The 15238-nt window shown below is 40.6% G+C and overlaps 1 protein-coding gene across 2 annotated transcripts in view; it reads right to left on the reverse strand.

Annotated features, from left to right (window-relative positions):
• Positions 1-2714: 2714 nt before the first annotated feature.
• The window catches only part of lekr1 (leucine, glutamate and lysine rich 1), an 86285-nt gene continuing 73761 nt past the window's right edge, over positions 2715-15238 (reverse strand). Inside the window, exons 10-12 of one of the 2 annotated variants that reach the window (XM_031290883.1) lie at positions 13605-13769; positions 11743-11946; positions 2715-3245 (exon numbers count right to left, since the gene is read on the reverse strand). In XM_031290883.1, the coding sequence (XP_031146743.1) occupies positions 2808-3245; positions 11743-11946; positions 13605-13769 (807 nt within the window). In that variant the 3' untranslated portion in view covers positions 2715-2807. Of the gene's footprint in view, positions 3246-11742; positions 11947-12736; positions 13196-13604; positions 13770-15238 lie in introns of those variants that run through there. The other variant, XM_036004467.1, reaches the window with a different exon arrangement.

The following is a 15238-nucleotide window of genomic DNA, read 5'->3' on the forward strand; positions in this document are numbered from 1 at the left end:
TTCATCTCAATGTGATTGGGCATTATGTTGTGTGCCTGTTACACACAAATCAAGATATAGAAAGTTTTTCTAAGAGTTGTATCAGGCCAGATCTCTCTTACACACATGTCCCATGGCTCTTTCTCAAAAACACAAACCAGGAGAAACACCAGGTCAAGGGCTACAAAGCAAGGGCAAAGGAAAAAGCCCAGTAAAAGAGCAGGGGGAGTAGAAAAGATAATAAAATAAAATAAAGGCAATGGAAGCTGAGGAGGAGAGGCTGAGAGGGTCAGAGTGGTTGAAAAATGTACAGAAGGCCAAAAGAGATTATAAGAATATTGACAATGAGACAAATGTATATATATATATATATATATATATATATGTGTGTGTGTGTGTGTGTGTGTGTGTGTGTGTGTGTGTGTGTGTGTGTGAGAGAGAGAGAGAGAGAAGAGGGGTGTTTGTGTTTTGTGGGACACAGGAGACATAAAGTGTGTGGTCAGAGCTTACAGTGAGTGTGTCAAAGACAGAGAGAGTGTGTATTGTGGCATTAAGTAAGAGCAGGGAGAGTGTGTTAAGGCCTTCTACTGGCATAGGAGGAGTATTATCTTTTCAAATACACAGCAGACATGTAGGTCACAGTGGGAGGAAATTTAACAGGGATAAAAACAAAGCTCAACAGCAGGGAGAATGTGAGCAATTGTCAAAAGGTCAGCATAAGTCTGAAATAGTATCCATATGGGTGAAAAAGGAAGACATTCTTTGAGGAATATAATGTGAGTGCATAGAAATGAACTAGTTCCAATGAGACAACCTGTAGGGGGACCAAAGAGGGAAAAGTTACATAAGCCACTTTCCGACCAGAGGGATTTTTGCAGTTCCTACAACAGTTCCGGGACAATTTTAACATTTTCGCCATCTTATTCATCACTAAATTCACTTCTGATAACGTTTTAGGCGAGAGACCAACTTTTTTGATTTTGAATATAGGCCGTCTTGCAAAAATTGATGCCGAATTGACAATTTGCTTCAAAGTTTTCGGAGTTGAGAAGCTCCATGAAGTGAGGCGACAGCCAGCAGGTGCCTGCCCCGGCCGCTAGATACCCGTTTCTCTTCGGGAGACTTGTTTAAATTATGACAAATATGCTATATACATTAGATTTAGTATTTAGTTCATACTTTTTTTGGTGTATTTGTTTTCTGATTTTAACGCTATAGACCGTTGCTTTAAATAGAGCTCACATTCTCACCAGCATGTAATGTCTTCCTTTTTCACACATATTGACACACACACACACACACACACACACACACACACACACACACACACACACACACACACACACACACACACACACACACACACAACATTGTGATGATGACCATATAATCTATGTCCTTCGGTGGTATTACGTGATTGCAAAAAGTGAGCGATTGTGGTGTTATTACGGAAACAATCACTCACTGGAGACCCTCACACATGGCAAAGTCTCATGCACTGAGTAAACACACACAAAGCCACACACAATCACACACTCAAACAGGAAGGCAATAAGAAGCCAGCTGCAAAGCACAAAAGAAAATGCTACCTTTATCACATAAACACAATATGTATTGTTGTTGTTGTTTTTTATCACATAAACATATGTATTGTTGTTTTTTATAAAGGGGCATCTAGGGATTGTTAATTGTAGAGGACGATTTATTAAAAAATCTTATGCAACCGAATTTTTCAAATGAAGAAAGTAAATAAATGTCTTAATCGAGAATTTGTGACAGGCAACTTCAGGAAAAAACATGAACAGATTTGTTATCTGTTGTAGGAAATGGTAGAAAATTGTTTTAATGTCACAGAGTGTTCATTGTTTTATATTTCAGAACGTCCTCAATCTCCGCACGGGCCCTAATTTTTAGCAGATAAACCATATGTGTGTGTTTTGGCAAACAGAGGAAATGTTGACAGGATAAAATCATTATTATCCCACCTTTCTGTGCGAACAACGTGCACATGCATTGTCTTACAGATGGGTTGGAATTGAGGGACACTGGGAAGTCAAACTAAAAGCTTTCCATGTGTGCCAGTAAGCGGGGAAATGAGTTCCACGCCACGCACACTTCATGCATTTCTCCCAGATCTTGCCAATTCATCCCAAATGTAGAGGGAGAGGAAGAGAGAGAGGGAGGGAGGGATGGAAAGACCTTGCACGGAGTGAATGATGTCAATAACACACAATGCCTGAGGGGTGAGGGCTGGGTAATTGGTATGTGTGCACGTGTGTGTGTCCGGGGGTGCTTGCCTTACAGTTTCTTTTGTGTTTGTCTGCCTTTTGTTTGTGTCCACGGGTGGCAAAGGACACGCTGTCATGCTCCTTCAGCCCTGCCCTTGTGACAGGCTGTATGTGTGTGTTTACTATGTGCGTGCGTGGATGTTTGTCTGTGAAATCCTGTGCGTGCCACTGAGACTGCGTGAGTCGGGTTGTGAGAACACAAGTGCATGTCTGTCAGAGGGTATGTGTCTGGGAGTTTACTGCTGTACCAGCAGGACTCAGTAGTTGTGTTGTGTGTATAAAGTGTGTGCTTATGTGTACATAAGTGTGTGTGTGACTTTTAGAGTAGGCTATTAGAGGATATTTGACTAAATTGTATTATGTATTATTAAATTCTAAGGGAAGAATAAAAATACAATTCAAATAATATAATTAATATTAAAATACTAATAAAATGACTATTTAAAATAATATTTCAAAACCACATTGAAATTATGTTTTATTTTTGAACAGGTGCAATAGCTGTTTAATACATATATGGTCCTTCATTCAGATAGCTTTTTACAGTCTCTCCTTCCTCTCCATCGCCAAACTGACCTTACTTTTGACTTCGCTCACGCTGCTGCTGGCTTTCAGTCTCGGCAATGTCCCCTCTCGTCTTTTTTCTCCACCACGATTCCAAGACTCAAAACTCCTCCCTGCTCTTCCTCCATCTGTGCCCTGGCTTCTGTTTTTGTCTGTGCAGGCAGGAGAGGGTCGCAGTGTGTTTGGGGAGTTCAAAGAGCGAGTAAGAGGTACCCGGGTTTGACCATGGAGATGGTAATGCTTGTTCCCTGGGGGAGTTAGTCTCTCCGTGGGGTTCGGAGGAGACCTGGAGGAACCCTGATGAGACGCTAGGGATCGCAGCCCAAGAAGCTCCTCTTGAGCTTGAGACAGGGCAGCCGTCAGCTCCTCCCTCTCCTCACACTCCTTTCTTACTATCTCCTGGAGTAACGCCACCTGGAGGAACACCAAGTAGTGTTTCAGAAAGTCATTTAGTGCAAGTCATCTTTATTGAAAAAATATGTCCTTTCCTTCAAGCCAAAAAATTATAATTTCATATCAGTCTAAAGAAATAGTTAAATGTTTTGGGAAATAAGTCTATTCGCTTTCTTTCAGAAAGTGAGATGAGAAAATCAATATAAACTCATGTCTGTGAGGTAAGTAGAGAGCTGGAGTCAGGCTGTGTTTAGCTTAGCTTAGCATAAAGACTGAAAACTTGGAGAAACTAGCCTGGCTCTATTAAGTTTAAAAAACACACCTACCAATACCTCTAAAACTGACTTATTTACAAAGCTTGTTTGTTTAACTGGTACATTAACAGAAATGTAAAAATGTTTGTTTACATTTGTGAGAACACTATAATACTAACTGACATAATCAAAGAGACTCGGTCAACAAGACCCACACAGGAAAGCTACCCTAACACAGTCACAGTTATCCAGTATCACCTTCAGAACAGGAAAGCAAAAAATACATAGATGCAATAATCACAAATTAGATTAGAACATAAGATGTTGCACACAGAAATACAGCATACAGACACAAGCTGAGTCTGTAGCTTGTTGTGAATGCTGTATGCTGTATATATATATATATATATTCATTCAGATGTAGATATATACACACATACAGTATGTGTGCATTTTTTTCCAGAATCACAAAACAAAACACACTAAAGTCGTTAGTGCTGGGAGGTTACCATGTGATTCATTATGTTGTCCTGTTTTGATCTTCAGGTCTACTGAGACATAGACATCTCACTGAATTCAATCTGATAAAAACAAACTACAGCTCTTGTTATGTGACAGCCAGACCGAAAAAGGAAAGCTGCTCACTTCAAGTGACGAGCCAAAGTTTAAAAAATAAAATAACAATACTGTTCTCGCAGGGCCCTTTATAGCTTTCTCATCACTTGCATGCATTTCCTACTAATATGGCGCACAGCCTTAAACACTGCTCACTAGCTCATTTAATTACAAACACGTGCCATTTAAATGGTTTCCGTCATTTTGACCATCTGCTGTTTGATAACAGACACGTGTTGTATGCATCCCTAAATGATTCGGTGACAAACTTAAATACTAGACTTTAACAGACACTTAATTAAAGAGTTAGTCATTAGCTCTCACATTTGGCACATATATGTTCTTTTAAAACAATACAACACTGTGGCTGCTGCTAAGCAAGTAATAATTACAGAATAATGGTGAATGCTAAAACATAGTTACATAGTTACAATGGCTTAAAGTAATAATCTTGAAGATTTTCATTTAAATAAATGTCTGTTAAGTCACTATCTACCGTATCACCAAATGAGGTAACACAATGGTGATTGAGCCTATGGTCCACTGATGAAAGCAATGAAAGAAAATTGTACTGCTGTTGCTGCTGTTTACATTCCTCCTCAACGGCAACATGACATCATGACTTTGCGCAAACATACACGGCAGTTTCCTAAAGCCAAGAGGCGTGTTATCTGTATGCATTTTCAGCTGATCCTTAACGCGGATTTTCGGCCTTTCATACGGCGTCAATTCACACACAATCTCAAGGTAATGTAAGTCAATGGAGGCCAAACGGCGTTGATAAACATGCGAAATAGTGAGTATGCGTCTTTATAACACGCAAATCACGGCATATGAATTGGCGTGTCATACATACGCCACTTCATGAGATCAGTCTGTCCTCCTTATGCAAATTCAAAAAATGCACTACACTATCGCACACAACTGTTTTTGTTTTGCTTAGTGTTTATCTTGTGTAGCATAAATGGACTACAACCACACTTTGTTGTGCAACTCTGTGTTGTACAATGATAATAAATGAACCTTGAACCACGTAATGAGGAATAATGTGTAATTTCTTCTAACCATAGATTGTAAATTTAGTGAACAAAGCTTCCGGGTGTGAGAAGTGAAGCCAATGTGAACCACCTTAAACCAACATTCTATCTAATTTCCATCAGGGGCGACTCCACTGGTTGCAAAAAGAACTGTTTCTATAGAAGTCTATGGGAAAATGACCCTACTTCTCACTTGATTTATTACCTTAGTAAACATTTTCATAATGAGTTTATGGTCTCAATCGCTAGTTTCAAGTCTTCTTCAATACAGCTGGATTTACATTTTTGTAATTATGGTCCCATTTATTTTAAAATAGACGATAAAGCAGGGGATGCTTTAGGGGCGTGGCTACACACTGATCTGTCAGCCAGGACCAAGAGGGTATGGCTGCAGCCTGGAGACCTCCCATCTCATGCCTGGGCGTGTCCAACAGTAAATTCAGATGTTCAGAATACGAAATCGCAAATTATTTTCTAAATGAAGTCACGGTTAAGTTAATGAGCATGATGCAATTAATTGAACGGCGTTTAAACTCTTAAGGCCGTTACAGACCAACCAGACGGCCGACTGTTGGCAGAAAAGGCAGTTGGACTGATCAGTCTACCGGAGTTGGTCAAAAAAGTGCCTCGGAACACACCAAAGCGATGAGACGTAATACCTCTCCATAACAGCAGGCGGCGCTAATCTGTATTGTCGCCCAAAAAATTAAAACCGGCAGCTGATTGGACGAATGCGTCACGTGGGTCTGGCTGCTGCTTCAACCGGCCATTAATGGCGACTCATTCAGAATACGATCTCATATCGTACTAAAATAGTTCACAGAAACTTGTTTCTGAAAACATTTTATTTTATTTTTATTTTATTTTATTTTATTTTATTTTTATTTTCTGAAATCATAAAACATTTAAAACTGCATCAGTGTGTTGTTTTTCAGACAACAGCAGTGACCAGTGCTAGTTTGAGTCTTTTAGCTCATAGCTTTAGCAGCAGACTGTTGTGTCCCGCTGTTGGAATCCTCTACAGTGAAATCCAGTTACTACTGTAGCTAATGGTAGGCTAACGTTACCTGCTGTGTAACGTGTTATTAGTGTTTACTAGCATGACATGCAGCGATGTTTCTGTTGCCTCTAACGTCTGTTGTGGAGCATCAGAGCGCAACGCAGACATTTAAGTGGCACCGTAATGAACATGCGCCGTTAACGTGAACAGAAAATTGTGTTGCCTGTATCTATATATGTGTGCACAACAGCTGAAATGGCGTACTCCTTCATAGTATCCTTCAACAAAGGAGGAATGTAGCACAATATGGATGCACAATATGGATGTATTAGCAGGAATGTAGCACAATATGGATGTGAAAGCAGTTATAATTAGCCTATGTGACAATAAAATTTGTTTTGGTTAAAATCAACAAATAATCGTGATAATTAATCGTGATCTCAATATTGATCAAAATAATCGTGATTATCATTTTGGCCATAATCGTGCAGTCCTATGTGGGAGTGTCACTGAAACAGCCTATTTGTGTGACGTCCTGTTGTGTTCTTTAATCCCCCAATGTAATCCAAGTAGACTTTATATTTCAGAGTTACTGTTTTTCGTCAGATCATTTATAGATCTCGACATTTCCGACCGCACTTGAAGGCAGCTGCATTTCACTAAGTAAAAGAGAAAGAAAAGAGAAGAGCAAGACAGATCGACTGTGCTTTGTTGTTTGGCAAACATTCATCTGTTACATAAACTCCTGGGCAGTTCAGTGCTTGTGTTTGGTGTTTTAAAACTTTCTTGTGGCAGTGAGAGAGACAGTGATGTTTCCTGTTTCCTGTACGGGACTCTCACATTGCCTCAAAACTGACTGACAAGTCTGATCACATGATTGGTCGACGCAGTGTGACGTGGGGTTGCGTTTCTCTAAAAGTTGAGTTGGTCTCAACTTTTTGCTGCAGGCCCGCTGCGGTTTTTTGCGTGTCCCCCCTGCAGCAACCCCCGGCCCCAACCTAAACGCACTACCCCTATTCAGAATGAATGGAAAGACCTGTTTTGCCACAGGTAAAACTCCGCTGGATGACTCGTATGAGAAGGGTTGAAAATCTGCAACTTTCCCTCTTTAGCGTTTAGCTTAGCGCAGCACCATTGCAACCATAAACAACACTGGCTTGGCCATGTCATCCTCCCCAGAACATCTCTTGTCAAAAATAGTCACATCCAGTTGCAAAAAACAACATGGAGACGCCCATATCGCCAAACTTGAGGCTTCAAAACGGCACTCCATAAACCAATGGGGGACGTCACGGACGGTACGTCTACTAATGTTATGTCTATGCTTCTAACATGTAAAGCTTCCAATGTATCGCTAGGCTAACATTGATGTCAAATATCACATGAAATCTCTTGAATTATTAAACCTAAATTACCAGTTGAATAAAATGAAACTAAAATACAGTAAAATATGAATATTAATAAATATTCTGATAATGTTCTGTTAATATTCTGACTAGTTTCATCAGTTTCACCAGTAATTTGGTCATGGTCTGATATGTGAGTGATACTGTGTGAACAGGTCCCTGTTGATCCAAAAAATATGTTGCCATAATGGTAATGGGCGTTGTGTGTGTGTTTCTGAGGGTTAAATACAGTATGTATCTCTCTACTGCCAGGTGCTAAAACACTGTATGCACGTGTTGCCTCTGTGCGTGTATGTCCAAATCTGGTCCTGACTGTTCAGTGAGGGAAATCCCCAATGATGAAAGAAATTTAGTAAATGTGTGGATATTCTCTTTTTACGCTCGTATTTTGCGTATGGTTTTCTTTTTATGTCTGTAATTGTCAACATGTGTGTTATGTGTTAATAGGTGCCTATATGCCACAATATCCATGTTCCATGTGCAGTGTGTCACGCCTTATGCCATTGTATGCAATTATTGTGAGAGTGTGTGTGATAGTTTGCACACACGTGTTTGGCCACTTCCTTTCTGCGTGTGTATGCAAGACTTGGAGTGTGAGTCTCCTTCCTCCCTGTTTATATGCAGGCATGGGTTAGATCCTGGGTGTGTGTGTGTGTGTGTTGTGTGTGTGTGTGTGTGCGTGTGATGTCTTGCATGCCAGTCTAGCTGCAGAGAGAGACAGACATCATTAGGGGCTCCTAGTGAGAGCAGGGTTACAGGGCTATTAGATGGAAGTCACATGCAGACCCACAGAGCCCCTGCTTTTAATCTAACACTGTAAACCACATTCCAGCAGCAACACACACACATGCACATGCACTTGCACTTATGCAGAAAACACAGTGAAACACCCTAATCAACGTACAGTACATAGATATGCTCTTAAGCTTGCATTTGGAGAGACTAGCATACACAAATGCAGTTAAACATATCACACAGACACTACTTTTTGACCTTGCATGTGTTGCGTGTCCTATGTGTTATGTGTGTGTGACCACAGTTCTGTTAGTGGGAGGTTAAAGGTCAGACGTCGTTTCCACCAGACAAAGTGACCTTTACCCGTTGCCTGGTCCATATGCAACAAAGCCGGAGGGGGAGGGAGACAAGATGGGACAGAATGTGTGTGTGTGTGTGTGTGTGTGTGTGGGGGGGGGGACTATGAAACCTCCTGGACTTCTTAGAAGAAGACACAGGACTTGGCTTTTCAATCATGACTGTGTTGAAGAATTATGGGAAGTATTGTTCAAGGTTGTATTCTTAAAGTGCTCATATTATGCTTTTTGGCTTTTTACTTTCCTTTATTGTGTTATATATCTTTTTTTGTGCATGTTATAGGTTTACAAAGTTAAAAAGGCCAAAGTCCACCCCAAAGGGACTTACCATCTCCAACAGAAAACACTGTTCACAAACTGCTCCAAACAGCTCTATTGTAGTCCAGCCTTTACTTCCGTGACGAACGTGCGTCACTTTGTAACACACGTTATAATGCTCGCCTAGCTGCTAGCATGGCACTCCCTCAGACTAGCTAGCAGTACTTACTGCGCATGTGCGACTCCCAACAAAGATGGTACAGAAGTGAGATGCCTCACTCGGTAGCTAAAACAGAGAGCTCAACACACAGGGTGAAAAGAGGAGCTGCAGCAATGTGCAGTACAACAAAAATATGGTGTTTTATGAAAATTAAACCACATAAACCTATTCTGGTACAACCTCTAAATACAATTATGAACCTGAAAATGAGCATAATATGAGCACTTTAAGTAGTAAAGTGGTGACAACATAAGGGCCACATTAGGTCATCAGGTTTAGCATTTGTTGGTAGAGACGCCCTATGAGATACAAAGTTTATGGACAAGTGTGAAAAAAATAGCAAATATGTCCTTCAAATGCTTACAGCAGCACAGTTCTGATTTTTCTTTTTTCTTTTTTTTTATTTGTTCAGTTTATGTGACAATTAAATAGATTTTTTGAACTGATTTCTGTTGTTCAGTCCTAAAATGACTCTTTCAGAGATTGATCAGAAAATTGATCTGGGTGAAAGGTCACTCATATTCTTCAGCACTTAATGATGAAAATGCCTCGACATTGCAACAGTATCTTGGCAACAGAGCGATATCACAAGGTCATGATCAAAACCTGATTATCTCTAACCAACACACACACACACACACACACACACACACACACACACACACACACACACACACACACACACACATCCAAAGATCAATACAACTTTTCTAAAGAAAATGGGGATAGAAGCTTGGGTTTGAATTAGATAAGAACTTAGAGGGATCATTTGAGACAGAACTAAGGAACAGTGTTAAAACGCTAGAAAGAAAGAAAGAAAAATCAAAGGTCATCTAAAGGGATTATACTGATTGATCTGCTCCAAAACTCACGACACAGCACAGTAAAAAAAATGCCCCCTTTAAATTAGATGAGAAAGAACAGAAAGAAAGAGGTGGTGGGGGGAAGGAGCTGCTGTGCTGAAGGTCCACGAATGACATAAAAGAGCATGTCAGCTGTGAAATTGGCATCAGGGCACCTTGAACTGGCTGAACCTATCTGGACAGGTGCTCTGAGAGGTATGCGGTTAAAGAGACAGTGGGTGAACAAAAAACGAGGACTGTTAGAGGGCTGTCGGATTGCAGCAGGACAATGCTGAGCTGGATGAGAGGGTGAGGGGGAGGAGAAGGAAAGGAGGTGATGAAGGAGTGCTGAGAAGAGGATATGAGGCACTGACTTGACTTAGTGGCCTTTCTAGACTTGGAATGGATGCCCGTCTTCCACCTTGATTGATGGGTTGATTGACTTGTGTATTACCGCCTCATCCACCTTGGACGAATCCTCCTATTCTATATGAATTAATAGAAAGACCCGCTGTCCACAGCCTTCAATGAATCCTCTGGTGGCTACTGTTGTGGCGCACAATGAATAGTAGAGTCACATTTGTGCAGCATACAAGCAACTGTTAAGGATGAAATGCAAAATACATTATTTAGTAGGATCTTTGCCCCCTCATTTATAAAATAATTTTAATTCTATAGAAGATTAGAAGATTTGTTGTCACCCCCACGCAAACAGGCAGCTTTAGCAACTACATGGTGAACACAGTGGAGCATATAGCAGCTGAGAGATATTTCCCTGAGGAGATGGTGGAGACCAATACACAGCTAAAAATGAGAGTAAATATTGGACTTACATTCATCAGGTGGACACAACTCTAAATTATTGCTCTGTTGTGACAACACATTCCCTCAATATGAAGTAGATGAAAGCAGAAGAAAGACAAAAAAACAAGAAGTAGGATAAAATCTAAGAGAAATGAGAATTAAAGTTGAACTAAAAGGAATTGTGTGTGTTTGTGACTGTGTGGGGTTAGTGGACAGCTGAGATGACTGGAGACAGGCATCCATGTGTTAACACACATACAAAGACTGAGGTATACACATACACAGAAAAGTCTGTTGGATGCTCTCTTTCCCATCCCGTCTTTGTGCTTGCACACACACACACCCACACCCACACACACCCACACCCACACACACACACATACACACACACACACACACACACACACACACACACACACACACACACATACACACACACACACACACTTTCTTCCTTCCTTCCTTCCTTCCGGCTCTTCATATGTGCGCCTCATCCTGCTGCCTCCCTTTATGTTGCTTTCTGTTTCACAATTTATTTCAGCTCTATTTGGATGGTGCTGGCACAGAAATCCATCACTGCACACACTGCTGCCAAAGCAAATATTAACTCTGTCTGTCTCTCTCTCACTCACTTCCTTTTGCTGTGACCACACGCACACAAACACACACTTACAAAATTTAACCCAGCTCTGTTTGACTAGCGTTGGCACAGAAACACACCAGTAGAATATTATAAATTAAATGCAAATCTCTCTTTGTTTTCACATGTAAAGTGACAAATGTTTCTGTCTTTTTAAATCTTGTGAGGACAATTAAACACCAAACAAAAGAGAAACATCATCAACACACGCATACACACACGCACGCACGCGCGCGCACACACACACACACACACACACACACACACACACACACACACACACACACACACACACACACACACACACACACACACACACACACACACACACACACACACACACACACACACCTCTTCTTGAAGTTCAGCATTCTTCTCAGTCACCAGCTGTAGTTCAGCTTTCGCTTGGCTCCGCTGTAGTGCCTCCTGCTGTTGGGAGAGCTGCAGCTTCTGGTCTATTTCCTCCTCTCTCCTTCTCCTCTCCTCCACCCTGCTCCTCCTTTCCTCCTGCAGCTCGTCCTGCAGTTCTACTAGCACTTGCTCTCTCTCCTCCAGCTGGAGAAGAGTAAAACATTGATTCCAATTTGTGACCATTTTTTTGACTATTTACTGTTAATGTGTTTTGTCAACAACTGTTAGATACAAGAAACACCAAAGAAACTGGAGGACAGTTTTGCATTTGGTCTTTTCGCATTCATTCATTGAATTCATTCACATGTGATATCTTAAATACCACAAGGAATTTTTCCTTTCAACATCCTGTTTTTACACTGACTCTTCCAAATCTGCTGCAAAGACTACAGGAAAATCAAGATGACATAAATGTTACCAGACTTCAAGGGATTATTTGCACAGGAAGTTGGTAGGAGGGAAATATGCCAGACCCAGTGGGAGCTGAAGGGATTGAGTTGGATTTCTGAATTTACTACACTAAGGAAACTTATTAACTGTCACTACATTTCATATTAGTGATCTTAAAGATGCAGTAGGTAAGACTTATAAAACTAACTTTCTGTCATATTTGCTGAAACTGCCCCTATGTTCCAGTAGAACTATATTAAAAAAAAAAAATCTGGCTCCTCTGGCATCACCTACAGCCTTTAGAGTGATTTGCAAAAATCCACCGCTCCCTGTTCAGAGGCTCCAATCATGGCCGGGGTGGGGGTGTCTAACTGTGTGTCAATCACTGCTCATGCACACACATTCATTCTCCCTTTTGGGGGGAGGGGCTTAGGAGACAGTTTGGGCTTTAGCAGAAAGGGGGGAGGGACTGAGAAGTTGTCGATGTTCAAATTCTTTGGCTAAGTCCTGGATCTTCACAATCCTACCTACAGCACCTTTAAGTGTATTGAAACTTCCTTGTGTTTTGGTTGTTACTCATACTGTAAGCGGCTAAGCTGTGGGCGGATATATATTTCAGTGTGTGGGTAACAGTAGGAAGCCAGTTCACCTAATATGTCATGGTTTTCTGTTGTCTCACCCCCACTGTCTGGATTTAATGTCTATCTCTGTCTTTCTTCCTGCGTTATCCCCTCAGTACACAGAGACTAACCACAGTGTCATCCACACTGTCTGCATGTGTGTGTGTGTGTGTGTGTGTGTGTGTGTGAGACACGTGTGTGTGTGTGTGTGTGTGTGTGTGTGTGTGTGTGTGTCAGAAGTCTGCAGAGTGTATGTTCATAATGGTGTTTCCAATTATGTGGAAGGCATGTAAGGGAATTAATGACACATATGCAACATATACAGAAAAACAGACACAGTTACAGACAATAACATAGGCTGATCAGACAATAATTACAAACTCCTTACATTGGATATAGAGGAAAGTGAAGCAACCAAAGGAGTTTGCAAAAACATTGTGAAAAAAGAGAGCATAAGAAAAATCTATATACTGAGTGATGCACATGGTCTGTCATATTCTCTGCAACCACAGAATAATCTATCTTTTGTCTAGTCTATCTTCTCATGTCATCAGGTCTCGTTTCTTCTCAAAATATGGTGAATGAAAGATGAATGAAAAGAGGAATGGGGCTAGGACAGGAAAGCTGGAGAGGAGGGCATGGTAAAAAAGGACTAATTGAGAAGCCTTACGTATATTGTAAATATAACAATTATAAGCTGCCTATTAAAAATGAATTTCAATTATATATTTCTGCAATGTAAAATTGTGTATATTGTGTATATATTTTCATTTTCCATTAACAGGTACACACCTTCTGCTGAAGCTGTGTGCTGCCTCGCTGGTACTGTAGAAACAGCAGTTGGTTCTTCTCCCTGTCAATTGTCAGCTTTAACTCCACCTCCCTGCCAAGCTCCTCCATCTGTTCCCTCAGGTGCAATGCATTCTGGGCTCTCTGCTCTTCCAGGGCGGCAGCCAGCTAAAAAAATCAAAGACGAAGTATATATATATATATATATATATATATATATATATATATATATATATATATATATATACACCCATTGGGAGACTATATATATATATATAGCAGGATGAAAACTCCAAGTAGCATTCTATCCTAAGGCCTATATATATATATACTTCTTTTTAACCACTGACCCAATTCTGCTGCAAAAACACATTTAAGAGCATTATATATAATGTATATATATATATATAGAGCAGAATGAAAATTCCAAGTAGCACTCTATCCTAAGGCCTGTCTCTAATTCAGAGTCTTAAAAGAGAAGTGTGGGGATTTCTTCATGATATAAACAGGAAGAAGGAAGGTCACACAAAGCTTTGTCATAGAGTTTAACAAGTAGTGCAGAGACAGACATGAGGAGACAGTAGAGACAGCAGATAGCATTGGACAGTAGAGTCAGCAGACAGCAGTGGTATATTAAACTGCTGAGCAGAAAACACTCATACAACCTGAAATTGTAAAGAAACCCTTTTGAAGCTTTTGTAGCTGTCAGGGAAGGTTTATGAAAATATTTGGCATTGTTCTCTAACTCTTTAAAACACACCAGTGCTTCTGTAAATATATTTAATCTCAAAGAAATGCCATCCTACCCACAGTCTCTAACCTCTAAAAGATATTGTTATTGTTCCATGTTGCGTTTTATATATATTATTGCTGGTGCAAGCTCGAAATAGAAATAATGTCTTAACCCTTTTCATAATATATGAGGGGGACTGTGGTTATGTAAAGCTTTGTCAAAGAGTGTGGCAATGACAGCCGTGTGACTGGCCTTGTCATCATACTCTGGCAGTCAAAAATTGAATTGTCGGGGACATAAAACGCCAGATTTGGCTCTTGAAAGAGTGGGGCCGAAGTTGCATGGGACATATTTTTAGTCGGGCTTGGCCAAGGCTACCTTGTTTTTTAGAAGATCAGACAAACCGGGCTTAAAGCCACGGCCTGGGACTATTGTGTGTGTGTGCCTGTGTGCATTTATGCGTGCAAGTGTGAAAAAAGGGAAATTGTGGATGTGGGTGTCAGAGAAAAAACAAGATGGACTGGCATGTAAAAATGTGTATATTTGAGCCTGTGTGTGCGTGTGTATTACGCTTGCGGTTTGGGAAACTGTATGAGAGACTAAGATTGCGTGTGTTGGATCAAATGAGAAAACACCACTTCCTCTTTGCTGGGTGAGTGTACGTGTGAGGAGCTTGGATGGTTTATGTGTGTATATCCTTTTGTGTGCGTGTGTGTGTGTACTCAGCTGCCATTTGTATTCAAAAAGTGACCACTTCCTTTCCATGGGTATAAGCCAGGAAGCCCATAATGAACAATAACCTGTATGGACGTGTGTGTGGGAACCACCCTGGTGCATACATCAGTCTTTTCATGTGAGGTATATGTTTTAGTGTGTGTGTTTATCTGTCATATGGCATGTACTG

This window comes from Sander lucioperca, chromosome 8, assembly GCF_008315115.2.
Source record: "Sander lucioperca isolate FBNREF2018 chromosome 8, SLUC_FBN_1.2, whole genome shotgun sequence".
Classification (NCBI taxonomy): Eukaryota; Metazoa; Chordata; class Actinopteri; order Perciformes; family Percidae; genus Sander; species Sander lucioperca.